This window comes from Triturus cristatus, chromosome 4_1 (genome assembly GCF_964204655.1).
Source record: "Triturus cristatus chromosome 4_1, aTriCri1.1, whole genome shotgun sequence".
Classification (NCBI taxonomy): domain Eukaryota; kingdom Metazoa; phylum Chordata; class Amphibia; order Caudata; family Salamandridae; genus Triturus; species Triturus cristatus.
The window spans coordinates 525,940,225-525,958,434 of record NC_140585.1 but is presented as its reverse complement, the minus strand read 5'-3'; the positions used below and the strand labels follow the sequence as shown (position 1 = coordinate 525,958,434).

The following is an 18,210-nucleotide window of genomic DNA, read 5'->3' as shown; positions in this document are numbered from 1 at the left end:
ACTGGACTTGAAGGCCCTTCGTCTTGCTCTGAAGGCCTTCCTACTGTCCATCAAGGGGGAGCTAGTGCAGGTTCTCACGGACAGCAAAACCATGTGGTATTACGCAGTGGGGGCACTTCTAGAGTTGGAGCGTCCAAGCATTTCCCGAATTGCAAACCACCTGGTGGGATCCTTGAATGAAAGAGTGAATGAGCTAAGCGGGCAGTGTCTGGCAGATCACAAATGACGTCTACATCCTGAGATGTTGCAGAGCATCTTCCAACAGTAGGAAGAATTCTAGCTAGATCTTTTTGCCATTGTCGAGCGCACAATGTCAAAGGTTTTGTCCTTTGGAGTGATCACAAGAACATTGACCAGTAGATGCACTTTGACTTGTGGAACGCAGAAACCTAACCAGGCTGTAGAACAGTGGCATTGACCCAGACCTAGGTACATAGAGAAGGGGCATAGATAAGAGTATGACAATGGCAAAATTAATTTACGAAAGCACACAGGATGCCTGATCTTGAAGAAAAAACTGGGGGATAGGGAGAGAAAATAAATCCATGCTAGCGTTAATTTAAAGTGTATAAAGAATTTTTTGAGCTACAGGGATGCGGAGGGAGGGACACCATGGAGGAAAGTATGGAATTATCTTATGAAGTCACACATTTCTCAATTTGTATTCTGAATCCTTGAGAGTGAAAGATGAATGTTTAACTCAAAGCATGATGAGTTGACTAATGTTTGTTTGAACAGGAAAAATAATAAATGAGCTCTAAAAAAATAATCATGTCTTATAGAGTTGCCAGATTGGGTCTAATTATAAGTGGTTTTACCTTGGGATTATGAGGGACAGCTAGTTTTGGAGTTTTTACAGGATGATTGCGGTGTTTCTGTGCTTTCTCCTAGAAATTTTAAGGGATTTTTTGTGGTTCCTCGAAAAATTAGGTCTCTGGTTTCAGTGTGTGATCTTCCTTTGGTACTTACTGTCCTACAGGGTGCCTCTATTAAGCCTTGTTTGTGAGTGGCCTTACAACAAATGTCCTTAAGGCAATTTTAGTGGCATTTGCTTTGGCTAGGTGTTAATGGGATCCTCGGATCTTGTGTATTGGCAGCTACCTGCTTTTGATCTTTTTTTCCAGACCGCAGGATTCTGTTTGGCCTGGCGTTTGTTCCCAAGTTTGCTTTCTTATCAGTGGGGGTAAAATATGGTTGTATTGGTGTCTTCATCCCTAGGGGAAACCACTTCAATGTTTGTAGTGCTATTCAAGGTTACCTGAAATTAACAGTCTCCTGGAAACAGCAAGTTAGTCAACTTTGGCCAGGCCAGCTTCACTTTTGGTTGCTTGTTCAGTAGTCCTCCTTACATTGACCATCATTCTTGGTACGTATAACGAGTAAAGTTGAGGAACGTTAATTTACTTTAATGTAAATTATGATTAAAAAAAAAAAGGGGTCATATTTACCTTAATTAAAATAAAATTAGTGTCCGACTGTGGATAATTATTTAATTTTATTTAAGTTCATTGATTTTATTAAAATAATTAAGGGAGTGTAATATAATGTAAATTGTGTTTTAGAGTAAGGTGAATCCAGTTTAATATTTGGGTTTATTATGTAATTAAGAACTTTAAAAAATGAAGGGTGATAGTTTATGCGGGCATTCATTCATTACATTAATTAACAAAAAAACTTAAAAGTGCCTGGCTGTAAAGAAAACGCTCCGTGGAAGGTTGTTGTAAAATACATTAAACATACCACTGCCGGGCTGATCTCTTGGTGCGTGTTCGGGAGGCGTGGACGGGTGATGGGGTTGAGTTGGACGACGAGGACTGGCAGTCTGCGCTGTCATCCCCTAAGGAGGTTGCCATCCCGGCCCGTCTCCGTCTGGTCCAGCTTAAGATTCTCCATCGTGTCTATGTGACGGGTCCCCGTTTGGTCTCGATGGGGTTTTCTGACGACGGGCTCTAAGCGTGGCTGCGGGCTCAGTGCCACCTTTCTCCACATCCTCTGGGAGTGCCGCGAGGTGGCGGAATATTGGCGCCAGGTGCATGATGTTATGAAACGAGTCACTGGGGTCGCTCTGCTGCCGGAGGTGCGCCGATGTGTTCTGAATGTGTGGGAGCCCAATGACTATAATGCGGCCCAGGCTCGGTGGGCGGCCCTTGGGAACATGATCGCAAAGAGAGATTGCGCAGCTTTGGGGTTCCCAACGGCCTCCCACCGTGTCCGTATGGAAGGAGAACATGGACTGGTGCATGTTCAGGGAGAAGACGGTGTATGTGGCTCGTGGTAAACCGGGGGCGTGGGGTAGAATCTGGGGTCAGTGGAATGTGTATCGAGGGACTATCTGTTCTCCCCCCCTGGTGGATACGTCTGAGGTTGCCTTGTCCCCCTGATCCTTGAGGGTTCCTTGCTTAATTTGTTCATCTGTGTATAGATTTGGTTTTCCCGTGGCCCCCCCCTCCCTCTCAGACCCCCCCTTTTTATTGACCACCCTAGGGTGGTCGGGTGTGGAGTTCCTCTACTGTGGTTAGACGCCCTTTCAATGTTTTTCGCCTTGCTTTTTGTTTTTCTTTACTTTTGTTGATATTTATGTAAAAAGTGTATATCCTGACGTCCCTTATGTGCAGTCTGATCTCCTGTAATTTAGAGGAGCCCCTGTGGGCCAGTCATTGTTTTTTGAACTGCTTGATCATTTCTGAATACTAGCGGCCGGCCCAGGAGGTTGTAGGCCCGTGCTTGTACCCTTTTTCTCTGCACAATAAATTTTTTTTTAAAAAACAACAAAAAAACATACCACTGCGATGTAGTGGCATTGGTGTAGTAAGCACCACGTTGTAGTCAGAGTAGACTGTTGAATGAGGTATACATTTAACATAGCTTATTTCTTGTTTGTAGAAAAATGGCTTTAGTGTGCCCAACTGAAGTATTGATAACAATTATAGGATGTTGGATTAAAAGCCTCCTCTGAACGTTTAAGTCATAACTAAAAAAAAAAAAAGCAGATACTTGTGCTCCGGTGGAAGACTCATCTCTGAAGATGAGGCCCAGTCAGTATCCCGGTAACAGACCTGGATCATACATGGGGGTTCAAGGATAAAGCGATATTAATATTCTCAAACTCCTAAAAACAAAAAAAAGAAAATCTCTGCTGTAGTTGTAGGAGTGATGAAATAATTTATCAAACTTAAAAAAAAAACTAAATCATTGCTGTTTAGCACGTCATCCCATTTTTGATTGTTTTAATTTGATGGGAAAGGTTCAGTTTACGACATATTATGAGGTGGTTTCCTACATATTTAGTGCGCACTAATCAGAGTTACATGTGACCATCTTTTCTCAAATTAGCTGAATACATCACTTCCAATATTTTATGTAAATCTGGGTGAACATTCGACCATAAATAAATTGGAACTGTACACTCAACCAGCAGTCTCTGGAAGACATGGAATCCATTATTTAACTGCTGCCTGATTACTTTTTAATGGTCCACATTGCCCATTTCCAGTAGCCTGATCAAGCCTATACCCTGCCGTTTGTTACTAAGATTGTATCAGTGTCCCTTGCTTTCTGTTCTTCATAAGAAATCCGTTTACCACATGGTATGTGCCTATGATTTATCAACTTTTTTTCATATAAGCTATATTTACTTAAAGTAAACGCATTGTATCTGATGCAAATTCAGTGTGACAAGATTCACACAAGGTACTTTTGTATATAGTTACTTTAAGAGTAACCAAATACAGTTCAGGAGAGCTGGATGCATGCCAGAATTTCAGATATTCAAAATGTTTGCTTTAGATAAAACACTATGGCCCAGATTTACTGAATTACCACGCAGTGCAGCAAAGGCTGCGCTGCATGAGAAGGAGAGCACCATATTTACAGAAATATGGCACTCTCCTCCCCTCTCCTTAGCGTGGAGACAGGAATGTGCTGCCGTGCGCCACGCACACTCCTTTGCACCATAGTGCAAGGGAGTCTGCTTGAGTCTAGCATAGGTTTTGTACTGGAAGGATAAAATACTATGCTTAGACTACCTTTAAAAATGTTCCCACTTTGTATGGGTGCAGTATAGTGCAGCACACATGCAAAATCGGAAAAGAAAGGTGAAATCAAAGCATTTCTCAGTGATAGCACCAGGTTGAAGTGGGTGCTCCTTTTTTTTATTCATGCAAAATACTGTCCACTTTTTTGGTTTTTTTGTAAATAGGGTTTCACGTCAGAAACCTTGGGTGGTTGCATGGGAATGCCCATGCACCACCCAGGGCACGCCCCCTATGTGAAGCTTTGCGCTACTTTAAGTAAGTTTTGCACTGAAAAGTAAATTCGTGGGAAAAAACAATTGTATCAATTTGCATCACTTTTGTAACGCAAACACAGTGCTAAATCTTAGTAAATATACCCCTATGAGTGCTAGTAGAACTCATTCAGATAGACTGCTGTTTTACTGAAAAGCTTACATGGATCCTGTCCTCCTGAGCATACGGGAGACACTCTTAACCCCTTGTATGCCCATGACGAGCTGGACTCGTCATGAAGCACAGTCGCGCTGTGCCCATGACGAGTCCAGCTCGTCATGAGGCATACCCTAGGGAATCCCTTTCTGCAAAAATAGCCTCGGGAGCTGGGGAAGAGCTTCCCCAGCACCCGAGGCCCCCCCCCTTTCACTGTAATGACGATCGACGCGCCGACGTCATTACAGTGAAAGTGAAATGAGCCAAGAGGCTCATTTCAGGTTTCACTTTGTACGTGCTCAGGGGGCTATCATAGCCCCCTGAGCACGTAGAAAGACGGGAGAGGTATCGTTGGAAAGGGGAGAATCTCCCCTTTCCAATGGTACCCCTCCCCCAAGGTACCATTTTTATCGGGAGACTTAGGGTAATTCAGTTTTGTAAAGGAACTGTTATTATCTATTGACTTTCGATGCATTTCTGCCTTCCAAATGAAAGATATTGTGTAAAAAAGAAGTCATTCTAAAAAATGACTGATAATTCTCATGCTAGTATGAGTATTCCCAATTTCAGAAATGTGCAAATATCTACTGTTTATAAACTCTATATTTTGTTCCCATTTCAGAAATACATAGGTGTCTTTCATACCGATTTTTCCATGTACACATTTTTACAGAATAATTACTATATACCCGGTACATAATAAAAAACCATTGCAAGTTGCTGCTCAGTTTTTGGCTCTGGGTTCGTCGGGTTCTTGGTGAACCTACAAGTCCTATATATCCCCACAACCAGTAATGTCCAGCGGATGTAATGGTATATTGCTTTCAAAGAGCTGTCATAATTAGAAGAAGTTACAATTTATCCTATATTTAACTGTTAATTTCTATAAAAAAAACCTTGATGGATCTACACAAATGACCCCTTGCTGAATTCAGAATTTTGTCTTCTTCTGTATAGCTTTCCAGGATCCATTATTGCTTTTGTACCCATTTCTGCCATTAACTGGAAGGAGGTCAAAAGCACAAAAAATAGCAAAATTAGGCTATGTCCCGGAAAAATGCCAAAACTGTGTAAAAAATGTTGGGTTTCTCACAAACAAAAGTCTGGTATCCCCGAAAAGCTGGGAAAATGGGGATTTCAACCCCACAAACCCTTTTTTGATAACATTTGCAGGGAAAAACCTAGATGCTTTCATTTGCAGCCCGTTTTTCCAATTTTTCCCCAATAACCCAAAATGTTGCTGTATTTTGGCTAATTTCTGTGACCCCTCTAGGAGAATACACAAACCCTGAGTACCTTTAGAATCCCCATGATGTTGGAAGAAAAGGATGCAAATTTGGCGTGGATACCTTATGTGGTCAAAAAGTTACAGGGGCCTCAGCGCGCACTACCCCAAATAGCCAAAAAAGGGCGTGGCACAGGAGGGGAAAAGGCCTGGCAGCGAAGGGGTTAAGCTAAATGAAGCACTTGCATTGACAGTGGTTGCACTAAAATTATGATATTGATTTGGCTCTTGTAACCAAGTTGAATACCTCTGATGCAATGCTATTGTTTAATAAATGTAATGGTTACAGCAAATCAGTATTGTCCTTTTAATCTTGTAAATGGTAGTGTTTTGGAACCAAAGGAGTATGGAGCTCGTTTCACAGTCTCTTTTCATGATTTTTCTTGCAGTACGTTTGCTTCTAACAACGATATCAGGAGTTGCTGGGGGAATTGTTTTGGTGGCCTACTGGTGGAGGTGCGGCTGTGTGGTGATGTGTATGCTGATCGTTGGACTAGTGCTTGGGTTCCTCGTCTCATCCATCATCTTCTTTACGCCTCTAGGTAGGAAACCATCAACACCATCTTCTGATTATTGGTTAACTATACTATGTCATACGTCTCGGCAATGCATGCAAATTGACAATCGTGACATAAATTAGTAAAAGTCACGATCACCTAAGGTGCTAAAAATAAGTACGCTAATGGACCTGTTCACATTTCTTAACAGGAGAAACTAAAATAATAATTTTGTTTGGCACCCTCCAAGTATACTCATATAGCTGGAAGAAGTTGTGGGCAAAAGCACAGACCAGTAGGGGAGTACTTCATGGTGATAGAAGTGGATCATCACTGAGCCACAGACAATCCTTGAACTGTATACTACTGGCTGAGGCATGGCAACAGAAAGGAGTAGCATGAAACAAGGAAGGAGATGTTCACTGCTGTGAATGAAAGTTATCTTTAGAATGAATGCCATACTATACTATACTATGCCTGCAACTTTCCTCCAGTGTGGAATCTGTTTAATAGTGAATAAAGTTCATCAGACAATTATATCCTCCTGCCATAGCTGGCAGGCATTTAATGCCCAGAAAGTGCAAAACATGGTCAGATAATTAATCATGAACACTTTTTAGTAGGAGGGCACCACACTATCTATTAGTTTATTCACATGCCCTTGATTTCTTGTATATAGCTGTAATCACTTTAGATCCAAAATTCATCATCAAAGTCTTTCTTTTTGTTGAGAATTAGTCTTCAAGCATTGGAATTTTTTCAAAATGTTCTTTATTACAAGCCAGTTACCAATAATATTTTTGCAGCTCCAGCCAATGCGTTTCATCCCTTATAGGGACTTCATCAGGGCCTAAAGCAATTGCATATTTTTGTTTTACAAAGTGTTTGCATTTTTGCTTCAATAACATATCTTCTATTTTCTTGTTAATGTTTTTAATTGGTTGAAATTGATGAGAACCAAATAAATGAGATTACAGGAATGAGATATAATTTTGTGTAAGTAATGGATTGGTCCTCCTGCTGTAGCATATGCACTAGGATACACACATATTGTGTAGCTGTTCTCACCAAGATCACAACGGAATGATTGGGTTTGGATGTGCGTGTAATTAAATGTATTCACAAACATTTGGAAACAGTTTAGGTTTAACATGTAAAACTGGGCAAGTTTGGATTGAGGATTCTGGCAGGTGTAGAATACATATGTCTTCTGTGTATTTTATATCAAATTTACAAAAAGTAGTTTTAACATAATTAAAGTACTGATTGTGTATGAATGCAGGGCCCTCTTTAGGGTGGTGTGAACGGTACCGTTGCACTGAGCTTGGGGAACGGAGGGGGTACTGTGTTTAGCAATGGGTTTAAAAGCATGGGCTGCGAGTTCCTTGTATGCCCAGAATTTTCAGGCAACACATGTCTCAGATAACTCTATTAATGTACCTGCTGGACAGAGAGAGCAGAGTTTTTTTCTAGGGTAAAGTTTAGACTCATCTTAAATTAGCACAGAATTAATATGTCTGCTGCAAAGAACGTGTACATTGTGCATCACAGAACTGTATTTTAAGTAGACCGCTTAGTGGGTTACTGTTTGTCACTGAGATCCTCTTGCTTCTTGCAGTTCATAAGTTACAGTCCTAAGATAGCACAGTGAGCTATGAACAGTAATCTAAGAGCTGCATGCAAACTGCAATGTATAGATCAGAAGTTTTTTTTCCCGAGACTTTCATTATCCTAATGTTGCTAAAAAGGGTTCTTTTGAGTGGATATACATTCTTATTAGTAAAGCAAGCACCAACTACAGAGTCTCGTTTTAAATCATGGGTTTATAATTCTCCAGACCAAGTACTCTTAAAATATACTGCCTACTAGTATGGATGACGAGTCACTCCTACACCTTGTAGACCTCATTGCCTTATGTAATATTTCCTATACAAGGATTTACAAACGTATGATTCATTATCTTTCTATAATGTGTGTGTAATGTAAAGTACTCTGACACCCAGCATAAGTAGTCCTAAAACAAATGAAAGACATGTGAGAGAGTGACTTGGGAGAGATAAGGGGCAGTGATGGGCGGTGGCATTGAGGCAATCCGTAGAGGTATTCCCTGGGCAGTGCCAACAAAAATGATCGTACTGGGTGCCTCTAGTGCTAAAGCCATGGAAGGATGGATGGGGAGCGCACACAAAGATAGGCGAACCTGTACTTCATGTCTGTACAGGACTAGCACCTAGTTATTTGAGAGCGGAAGAATAGCTTAGGAGGCAATAGGTTGTTGGGTTACTAGGTCACAGGGTACCCTGGGATTGTGAATAGTGGGATTCCCTTGGTTGCAAGCATAACCATTGCCATAAAGTTATGTTTTTCCTTTTAACTCAACCAGTCATTCTGAACCTCTTTAAAAACTGTTTCGTTTCCAGTCACAGCAAAACCTAATTTAAAGTTACTTTTTTCCCTAGGAGATTACAATACCTTCCATAACGATAGTGTATTTTGGGTGACCTTTTCCTGCATAGCGGTATTGGTCCCCGTTCTTCTTCTTGCTTGTCCAAGAGTTGTAAGTACTTTTTATGTTAAGTTTGTGTTGCAGACGGGGGAGGGTGTGTGTTCGATTTGTTTTCTTTTGGTCCTGTAACAAGCTTACCATGAACATCCTTGAACCTCTTTACAACTAGTGTTTAACTGTCATTGATTAGTGACGTCACATAGACTGATAATGTGAATGTGAGGACCTTCTTTGATTGTTATATTTCCTTGAGGAGCTAAAGAGGGGAGGGGAGGGGTACTCCAGTGGTCAAAGTGTAATAAAGAAAAGGTAGCTTACCTGCGATTGTGAGGTTACACTGGGGGGCATAAGAGGATGGTGCCTAGTACAGCTCTGCCAAGTACCCGCATCAGGCATTAGGGTAACGCATTCCCGTGTGGTAGTCCGCGTCACTGCACTGAAATGCATTGTCACACATAATGCATTAGTGCCTTTGACGTCGAGGAGGAGGGCTAGTATGTTGCTTAAGAACAACTTAAGCTGGAATTGCAGCGCGCTGGCTCAGGGTCCACAGATCACATTGCTTGCTACTGAAATTAACAATGTAACATATAAGGATTCACCCGACACACCCGCCGTGCATCATATTTGATACATCAGTGATGACTGATGTGATGTGAAAGTAAGAGTCAGTATGAGTTTTTTGATGCACAGGCGGGACTTCTGCAGCCGCCCGCGGTGGCGCCAGGGCTGGCGTCTGCAATTCACGAGGTTTTGGCAGGCTGGAAATGTTTCGGTTTTGTTTTGAATTCCGTCAGAACCTAAATGCTTTGTGAAGATTAATTATCTTTAGGGGAGGAAGTTGGACTATGACTAGCCCTCCCATTAAATGAAGTTCATATTTCACTAACATTACTTGATATTAATGAAGTAATATTGTTTGCCTGTAAAATACAGGTTCTTAAAGCCACTGCTTGCTGGGCAATTAAAACTCCAAAAAGGTGTAATATGAGAGCAGTAGCTATCCAAGGCAAGGCACATGGGGGCCAACACTCACTTAATTTACCAACACTTCATGCCTACTGTCTCTTTGCTCACCGTTTGCTTCTATACATGCCACACATAATGATTATACTAGCATCTGAACAGTGGCATGGATCAATTGCTGTGTCAACTGGTTAGCACACTCTGAGGGCGTAAATGTATTTAAATCTGACGGTCTTTTTCGTAGGTAACACATTGATGCTTTATGCCACAAAATGTCAAACATATTGATTTTTTCAGTTTTTATTTTGGGACTCTACTCAAGAATATTATTGAGTAAAGTAGTGGGGTGGATAAATCTATATTGTGATTTAAAATTGTTTGGTTGGTAATAATTGGTGACTTTTCTTTTTTTCCAGTTGAACATATTGACTTGTGTAATAATAGGATCCTACGTGGTGATTTTAGCAATTGACAGTTACCTGTATACAAGCCTTACTTATATCACGTTAAACATACTCAAGAGGGCGCTTAATAGTGACTTCAGTAGAGCCTACACGAATGTGCCTTTCCAGAAAAATGGTAAGTGTACCCCCTTCTATTGGTGATAAAGGGCTGGTATTCTGTGTGTGTGGCTGAGGGGGAGGGCTCAGTAAAACAGCACTGTATTTTGGTATATGGAGAACCAGGCTGTGGAGAAGTGTTCTTTTTCATTGCTGACTGTGACATTTGGAGATAAGAACTCTTCTTCCTGGTTTCAGATCACATAGTTGTGATCTGGGGCAACTGGCCTAACTTCCTATTGCCCCCTTCGTTCTAACATTAAGACAAGTTGCCGATTATTGTTTTGATGATTAGTTACTGACCTGTTTGGGCTCATAGAAAATGTTAGCCTTCGTAACTCTGTTTATTTTCTAACTTTTACAATATTCTATTAAGGTGGTTATGATTATACAAATGTGGTCATTCATTTATTCAACATTTTGTGTAGCACGGTGTCTCCTGTAGAAAACCTTTAAGACCATGGTGTGTGCTGCTTGAGTCAGTCATGCAGTACCTCACCAAGTTTAGCAAATTTGAGGTAAAGAGGATTCCTCTGATACATGAACAAACTGAAGTTACAAACTGTTTTAGAAGGTATTTTAAGATGTGTTACTTAAACTTTGAGCATCTAGCACACACCCAACTAAAACAAATACTGATATCTGAATTCAGGTGTTGGAAACTATGCTAACTACCTAATTGTCTGCATAACTGGATATCAGTAGCCTGCTAATTAACTTTCAACAACGTGGGACAGACGAAACACTGTTGAATACGAGGAGCTATTTGTTACCAGTGACAAAAAACAAGCATGCACTCTAAAACTATTTGGCTTCTCCAGTCTTCCACATCGTCTATCGCAAAGTGGTGCTAAAAACAGTGGTTGCTGGAGTGAGAAGATTTTTCATTCGTAACTAGTCAACACACCAAGTCTAAATGTTTTTTATGTCAGTTTTTTTTTTCTTCAAGCCCACTTAAACTTCTGTCTTTCATAGATACGCTCTCTTGAAATACATGGGCCAAAATGGCTAAGATATTTCAAGGTCAAAATTCCAAACACCTTATTTAGGTATACAACACCCCAATGAACTTCAAGTTAGACAAGGGTTGTGGGAACCAAAATCAGGTGTTGAATTTCATGAAACGAGTTCAGGGCTGGAAGAAGAGCAATTGGCTGTCTCTCAGTGCGGGGATGAAAGTGGTAAGTAAAGCTGCTGCTGATGCACCTTTTCTGGATTGTAGGCTTTTCTGACCAGGGTGAACGAGTATACCTACCTTCACCCTCACACAGGATTGTGGGGACACTGAGGAACGTGACTTTAGGAGAACACACCTTTTTATCGGTACCCCTGGTGGAAGGGAGGCTTAAAAATCTTCAATGGCCAAAAGGATCCGGTCTCTGTTTGTGGCAATGCATTTGTATTTATTACACTTGTATTGTGTGGTTAGGCGAATATGTCCTGTACAAATAGTATCCTATGGAGGACACTGTGTGCTGTACACATTGGTGGTCCAATATATGCTGTTTCCCAAGAGCCTCATAAATGTCTGAGAGGAATAGCGAATATATATACTTTCTGCCATCCTAGATCATCAGCTCAGCAACAGTAGTGAGCTCTGTTCGCCCCTGTGTTTTGATGGGTATAAAATAGCAATGTAGAGGCCTGGCCCAGAGCATCTAACTAGTCCCACCCTGGAATTCGTAACCTGGATTGGTAGAAGCTATTCTCTTGTAAAGTGGAAATAGGATGGAATTATTGAATGTGGAAAGATCTTTGACCATACGCACAATGGCCATTGGACTGACCCAGCGTGGTGGGTGGCGTTTGAGGAATAATCAAGCCACGGCCCTGTGCAGCACCATGAGGGATGATGACCTGCCAAGAGCATTTCAGGACTGCGAGTGCAGTGAGCCTGCATTGTTGTCATCTGGCCACATAACTAAACTGGCTTTTTGAGCATCTGCATCACAACATATGCAACCCAGAAGAGAAACACAATGGCATTTCATCTATACCCTAGATTTTACAATAGTTTACCAGTTGCTGAGGCTAATCACTGTGATTACAGAACCATTTGAAACTCATCTCAGCCCTTAGAATTATGGAAATGTGTTGCTTAGACTTTGCTGTTGGATCCCATTTCTAAGTACCAGATACCTTGTTCCAGATGCTGAACTTATGGATCCAGTTGTGTTCTTGGCCATAGGCGTCCCTCCCTGCTGACTGCAACCAGCTGTTCGGAAGATTTGAGGCCTTAAAGTTTAGTAACCCTGAGGGAAAATACACTGGGAGCTTGCGCAAATCCAGCTGATGTAAACTCTCTTTCCACTCCTTCTCCCACCTTAAAAAACATTGTAGTGGAGACCCGGTAGGATAGCAACTCTTCTCCTTTTGGGTCCAGTGACCAACACACAGATCTCCGGAGCTCAGTTGCCCATTTAACCAGATGATGCTCCTTGGAAAACTGTCCATTTGCACCTTAACTCTATACTGTGACTTGCATCGAATCACCCCTTCGTTTTGAATTGATACTTTTTATGACATATGCATCCTTTATATTTTGGATGATTCTCAAACCTTTAGGCTCAAACCTACTGAATTATTTCTTTCCTTGCCCTAGGACTGCAAAAAAAAAAAAAAAAAGGGAGAAGATGCATGTCCCCAAACATAAGTTATAGCATTTCATTTGGCTAGATCACACCCTGCGGGAGGGAGAAGGCTCAAAGAGAGGGTCACCTCGTCTTCCCCAGGCCAGGCATTTAGTACATGCTTCACTAAGAGAGCCCTGGCCAGAGCTGATATTCTACAAGTATTCCTATTTTCACGTTCCCCAGGGATGGTGAATATAGGGCTGCCGCTTGGTATCATTGCTCCATTGACTAAAACTTGTAAATACTACCATGGTAAAACGTGTGTCCCAGTGGCTAACGAAGGTTGCAGAGCGCATCCGAACAAGCCCACATTGGTGAATAGAACTCTATTGTCTTTAAACAGTCGTGCCTTACAATGTAAGCACTAAAATTGTGTGTGGGGGAGGGGGTCATATCATCCTCAGACGATGTTAGGACCATCGAGACTTTGTGGTTTTCCTTATTTTAAATGCCCTACTTCCCTTTGTGTAAATAAGACCTATTGATTTTACGCTTTAGCTGGACATTGAGTTAACTGAGTATAATTACTTATATCATACCGCTGTCTGATTCACTAACCCTCTACCACCCCTTGCAGTCAACCTTGACTGCTCACCTTCACATGCATAAAGGGGAGTACGTTGATTACCCAGTTGGAAAGTAGCTTTTGTGGAAATCTGTGTTAAACAGTATCTAGCCCGTTGACTGCTTTCGGACTCTAAATTCCTTTAGACCAGACCTCTCCATACGTACCACCCTCTTTACCATCTCTTCCATTCTACTTTTGACTTGTATTCTATTCTACATAATTTTGCCTGTTGCTTTTTGGACGGTTTTGGGTGATACACCCAAAGTGGCACTCCTTTTAACATGACTAGCCCATGACAAAATTGTTAGTAAATCCTGATAAACTTGTCCGCTTATAAACCCAGCCAAAACTCATGGCATTTTAACCAGTTTACCCATATTTGATCTTTGTTAAACCCAGCCTAGTACTAATAGTTAACATATTTTCGTTATTAGCTATGCAGTATTCTGTAACTAGAGGGGTTTAACCAGGTTAGGTCCGTAAGAAAGAAATAAAGAGCACCTTTGATTCAGCCAAAATTGTTTTGTACTTTAAAGTGAACTGTTCTCCAAATATTTGGATATGTGTTCTTAAAATGAGAACATTGCAAGCAGATTATTGTATAGCGCAGTGAGGGAAAGATCCCAATAAGCTGGTTAAAAAAAATCTCAGTCCCGCTGAGAATTAGGAAGGGAGGAGCAGGATTAACCCCTATGATCTGGGGATGTAGCAAGATAACCTGTTTTTAGGCAAGGGGTAGTATGTTGCCTGCAATGGACAGCTAGACCAGTAGAGTTCAACTTAAGGCCACAGCCAAGCACTGCCTGCGCATACGTATCCCAAGCCATAAAGACAGAAAGGCATGCTATAGATTTGCACAGCTGGGCCTGCTACTGGCCAAGTGTATGGCTGCCGTCCACTGGATGACCCCTCTGCGACCCAAAATACTGGCATGTTCTGAGGGTCTGGCTAAATGGGCTTGGACAGAATTGAGGCGAATGAGAGGTTTGAACAGCTTAATACTTGGAGGATGACTGCATGGAATGGGAGTGCATGCCACATGTAGTGACTGTGGGGCTGGGGGTCCTTCTCACTGCCACGAGCATGGATGAGGAGGCATCGGCCCATTGATCGAGTCGAAGGGTCGCATACACTGCGGGGTGGTGACACACAACTGGACACCAGTATCGACTAAAGTCAGCGAGTACTTAGCCAGAGAGGGTGGTTACGGACACTAATAACTGACCAAATAGCTACAGGTTCTGCCTAAAGTAGGCTGTGGTTTGTGGCTGGCATGGGGAGGAGGTTGATGGTACAGAGGCTGGTCTACCTCTTGTACTAGTTGGACGCAGAGTAGGGAGTTTCTACAGATTAACACGTATGTCCAGCATGACACCGATCTTAGCGCAAACCAGGAGGGTTAACAACAACTGTAAATAAAACTTGAAAATTAAGTACACCCGAATTGTGCATGCCTTATGCCCCAAATACTTTTGTTCGTGTGCAGTCAAACCCTGGAGTGACTGATCTTTCTTGATCAAATTTAAAACCATAAGAGCAATCAAAGTACTTGTTTTCAGATCTAAGTTGCTTCTTGTTTTGTTGTGTGTCCTAGATTTTATCATCATTACTGTGTGGATGATATTGATCGTGAGTGGAGCACTGACTCAGTATCACCGAGAGAAGAAAAGACATCCATTCCCGCCACACCCGTACCAAGTATGGAAGCGGGACAGGGAGCGCAGGAAAACAAACATCCTGGATCCAAGTCACCACATTCCACCCCTGAAAGAGAGATTGCGGGGCCACCTGAACCGCTTCAGAGACCTGTTCAGAAAAAAGCAGTCCATTGGGGAGAGAACACCACTACTCTATGACTAAACACGTCTATGGTGTGTTAATTTACCTTGTATGAGTGGTTTTCCAATGCCAGTTGGTGGTCAAGACTTGCAGATCAAATAATGGTATACCCAAAATGTGTTCTTGGCATTATCATCTTAAAGCCAGAGATGCTTGTAGTCTCTGAAACGGTGATTATTGATGTGATGTATATGTGTTTTGTTAAAATTGAAGAATCTTGGAAATTGGTTGAGTTGTACACCAGCAAAAAAGTTGTCTTTGGCAAGACGTGAGTCATATTGACCAGCAAGAGGAAGTAGAGTTTTGTCAGAGTTGGGATTTCGAAACAGAATGTTTACATCATTTTTCATGTCATACACCCTTTAGGTATTCAGTGACGCCTACATTAAACATGCTTGAAGTAGGGTTAGATAAACCAAATAGATGTATTTGTATTGGTGAGCATAGCTTATATAATTTGTGACCTTTTTTTATGAAAGCTAAATTAACTAAAATGTTGGTTTATTGTACCAGCTGTAGATCTGCATTGCTGTTTCACACATTGGGTGTAGTGATTCAGAACCCCAAATTTAGCTTTCTGTGTATTATTCACTGCCTTTTTTTTTTTTAGGTCACCTCAAGTAACCCAAACAACTTTATTTTTTCTGGTTCCAACCGTGCGCAGGGTGCTAACAGAATCTAAACTGCATTGTGTAACTTTCCTTTTGGGACCACATATCCTTGCATACACCAGCCAAACCTTTGTTAGAATTGTACACACATGCAGAATCAAGCTTACTCTACTGAAGCCGGATTTACATAGTTGGTGGTGTAAATGACTCTTCTTCCCTGGTCTGTCGAAATTTTATAATTGTGCATGTCCGTACAACTCATGCATTACGTTTAATTTTTGTAATATTGTCACTATTTTATAGTGTATTAAAAAAAATTAACTTTATAGATCAAAATACACTAATATTTCCTTTTTCTGATGGCTTACTGTTGCATTTTTGTTCATGTAATATTTGTTGACATTGACTCTTCCTATTTTTGTGTCACTCACCTATTCTTTCTAAATTTGTAATACTTTTTTGTGACATAGACCAGTGAAGTGAATGCAAAATCCCTATGCAAGGGTTCTGTTCGGCACTCTTTCTATACATTGCCCCGTGCAGAATGTGTTTTCGAGCAGCCTTTTCCATTTGTCATTTACCGTTCAGTCCAGGTATCTGCAAAACAAAAACATTGATCTGTTTTTTGATGGCATGCAAATCCTTTGGTTGAGGAACCCGGTCATCTTTGCATTCGTTTTCTGTGACTTTTTCTTCTTTGTTTTAATACTGTGCTGGAGAAGATCATTCTAGTTCAGCTTTCTCAGGTAATAAATAAGATTATAAAAGTATGCCGTTTACATGCTGTTGTGGCAAGCCACATTCTGGCTTAAATGTTGTGCCTTAGATTTTCATCTGCTTTGTTTTCACAGGGAGTATGGATATGAACAATGTATTGAAATGCCATCAGAAGCTTAAGTAACCAAGACCGGTTTACTGCTTTTCAACATCTGTGAGGAAATAATGTACCCGAGGTTGAAAAGCGCATTCATCACCTATGGAGAAAATAATTGTTGCAGAGCATAAAGGCGGTGCATTTCCTAAGCTGTGCAATCAGTACAATTTGATGGATCAAGTTATTTGCATCCATACATTGCCTGCCCAGGCATGCAATATTATTGTGCAGTCGTTTGGGCATTTATTGTTACTATTATGCAGTCATATAGTATTATTATGCAGTCTCTGCTTTTGTAGCGGACTTCACAGGCATTTCAAAGTCCACATGCTCCATTCAGACCACCTGGTGCAGATTACAATGCGGTGTTGCACACTGCACACTTTACACTTTATACTTTGTACGAACCTTTAAATAACATTTTCTAAATGTGTTTCTATAGATCCTGGTGCCAAAGACGAGAAGATACTTTATCTGACTGTTGGGAGAATGTTTTCAAAACCCCATCTTTCTCGACATGAAACTCCTGGGTCACAAGAGTAAAGGAAAAGCCTTTGTGCTTTTAAGCAATCCATTGGCACTACAGGACACACTGTTGCTTGCTTTCATGAACATGCTGAGGGATCATGGGGACTATTATTACTGTTTTGTTAAAAGAAGATCTTGTTAAAATGTTTCATGCGTGTTCAAAGATATTCTGTATAATAAATTTATCAACAATCAAGTTAAAGCAAATTGCAGAAATGTCGCCTCGTAAATTGGAAGTCATATGCAGAACAAAGTTTAATATGGATGTACTTCTGAGATCGTCGTGATTCTGTAAAGGTATTGCTGCAAATATGTTGACCGTATTTGTTCCTAGCACTGAAAGATTTAGTTTCCATGTCTGTCTGAAAGTGATTCACTTAGTTTGTCTAAAATCACTGTTTTCACATGTAACTTTTGTGTCTCATCCTCTATTGAATGTAATTGCTGTAAAACACTCTAAAACCCGCGCCCTGTAGACACATTTTTGTATGCTAAATCTCATTTTTATATTAAAAATGTGAGATTGACAAATTAACTATTGTGACGTTTTTATTTCCTTTATATGCGTTCTAGGGTTGGGTCTTACAATCTCCCACATTCCTAATCTGGTCACCAGAGTCAAGTAGTAAAATTCGTAATATAGGTCAATGGAACATTGAATGTAGACTTGAAAAATAAAGAAACTTTTTCCACTCTGCGTAAAGTACACCTTGAAATCATGTGACACTTAATGCTCGCCAATAATTGATTCAGGTAAGTTTTCTTTACAGATCCTAGATTTACAAGCATTGAGCGCTGACATGAAGCGCAGTGCACATTAAAAATCTTTTCAGTCAGTCTAAGATCAAACTTTGTGCTGGACTGTTTTTTTCTTTATTTCTTAGAGTGAACCATTTTTAAA

The 18,210-nt window shown here is 40.9% G+C and overlaps 1 protein-coding gene across 2 annotated transcripts in view; it reads left to right on the top strand.

Annotated features, from left to right (window-relative positions):
- The window catches only part of TM7SF3 (transmembrane 7 superfamily member 3), a 213,197-nt gene extending 195,353 nt beyond the window's left edge, over window positions 1-17,844 (top strand). The window contains exons 9-13 of one of the 2 annotated variants that reach the window (XM_085652794.1): window positions 6,117-6,269; window positions 8,684-8,781; window positions 10,113-10,275; window positions 15,052-15,328; window positions 16,759-17,844. In XM_085652794.1, coding sequence (XP_085508920.1) covers window positions 6,117-6,269; window positions 8,684-8,781; window positions 10,113-10,275; window positions 15,052-15,317 — 680 coding nt within the window. In that variant the 3' untranslated portion in view covers window positions 15,318-15,328; window positions 16,759-17,844. Of the gene's footprint in view, window positions 1-6,116; window positions 6,270-8,683; window positions 8,782-10,112; window positions 10,276-15,051 lie in introns of both variants that reach the window. The other variant, XM_085652792.1, reaches the window with a different exon arrangement.
- The last annotated feature ends 366 nt before the right edge of the window (window positions 17,845-18,210 follow it).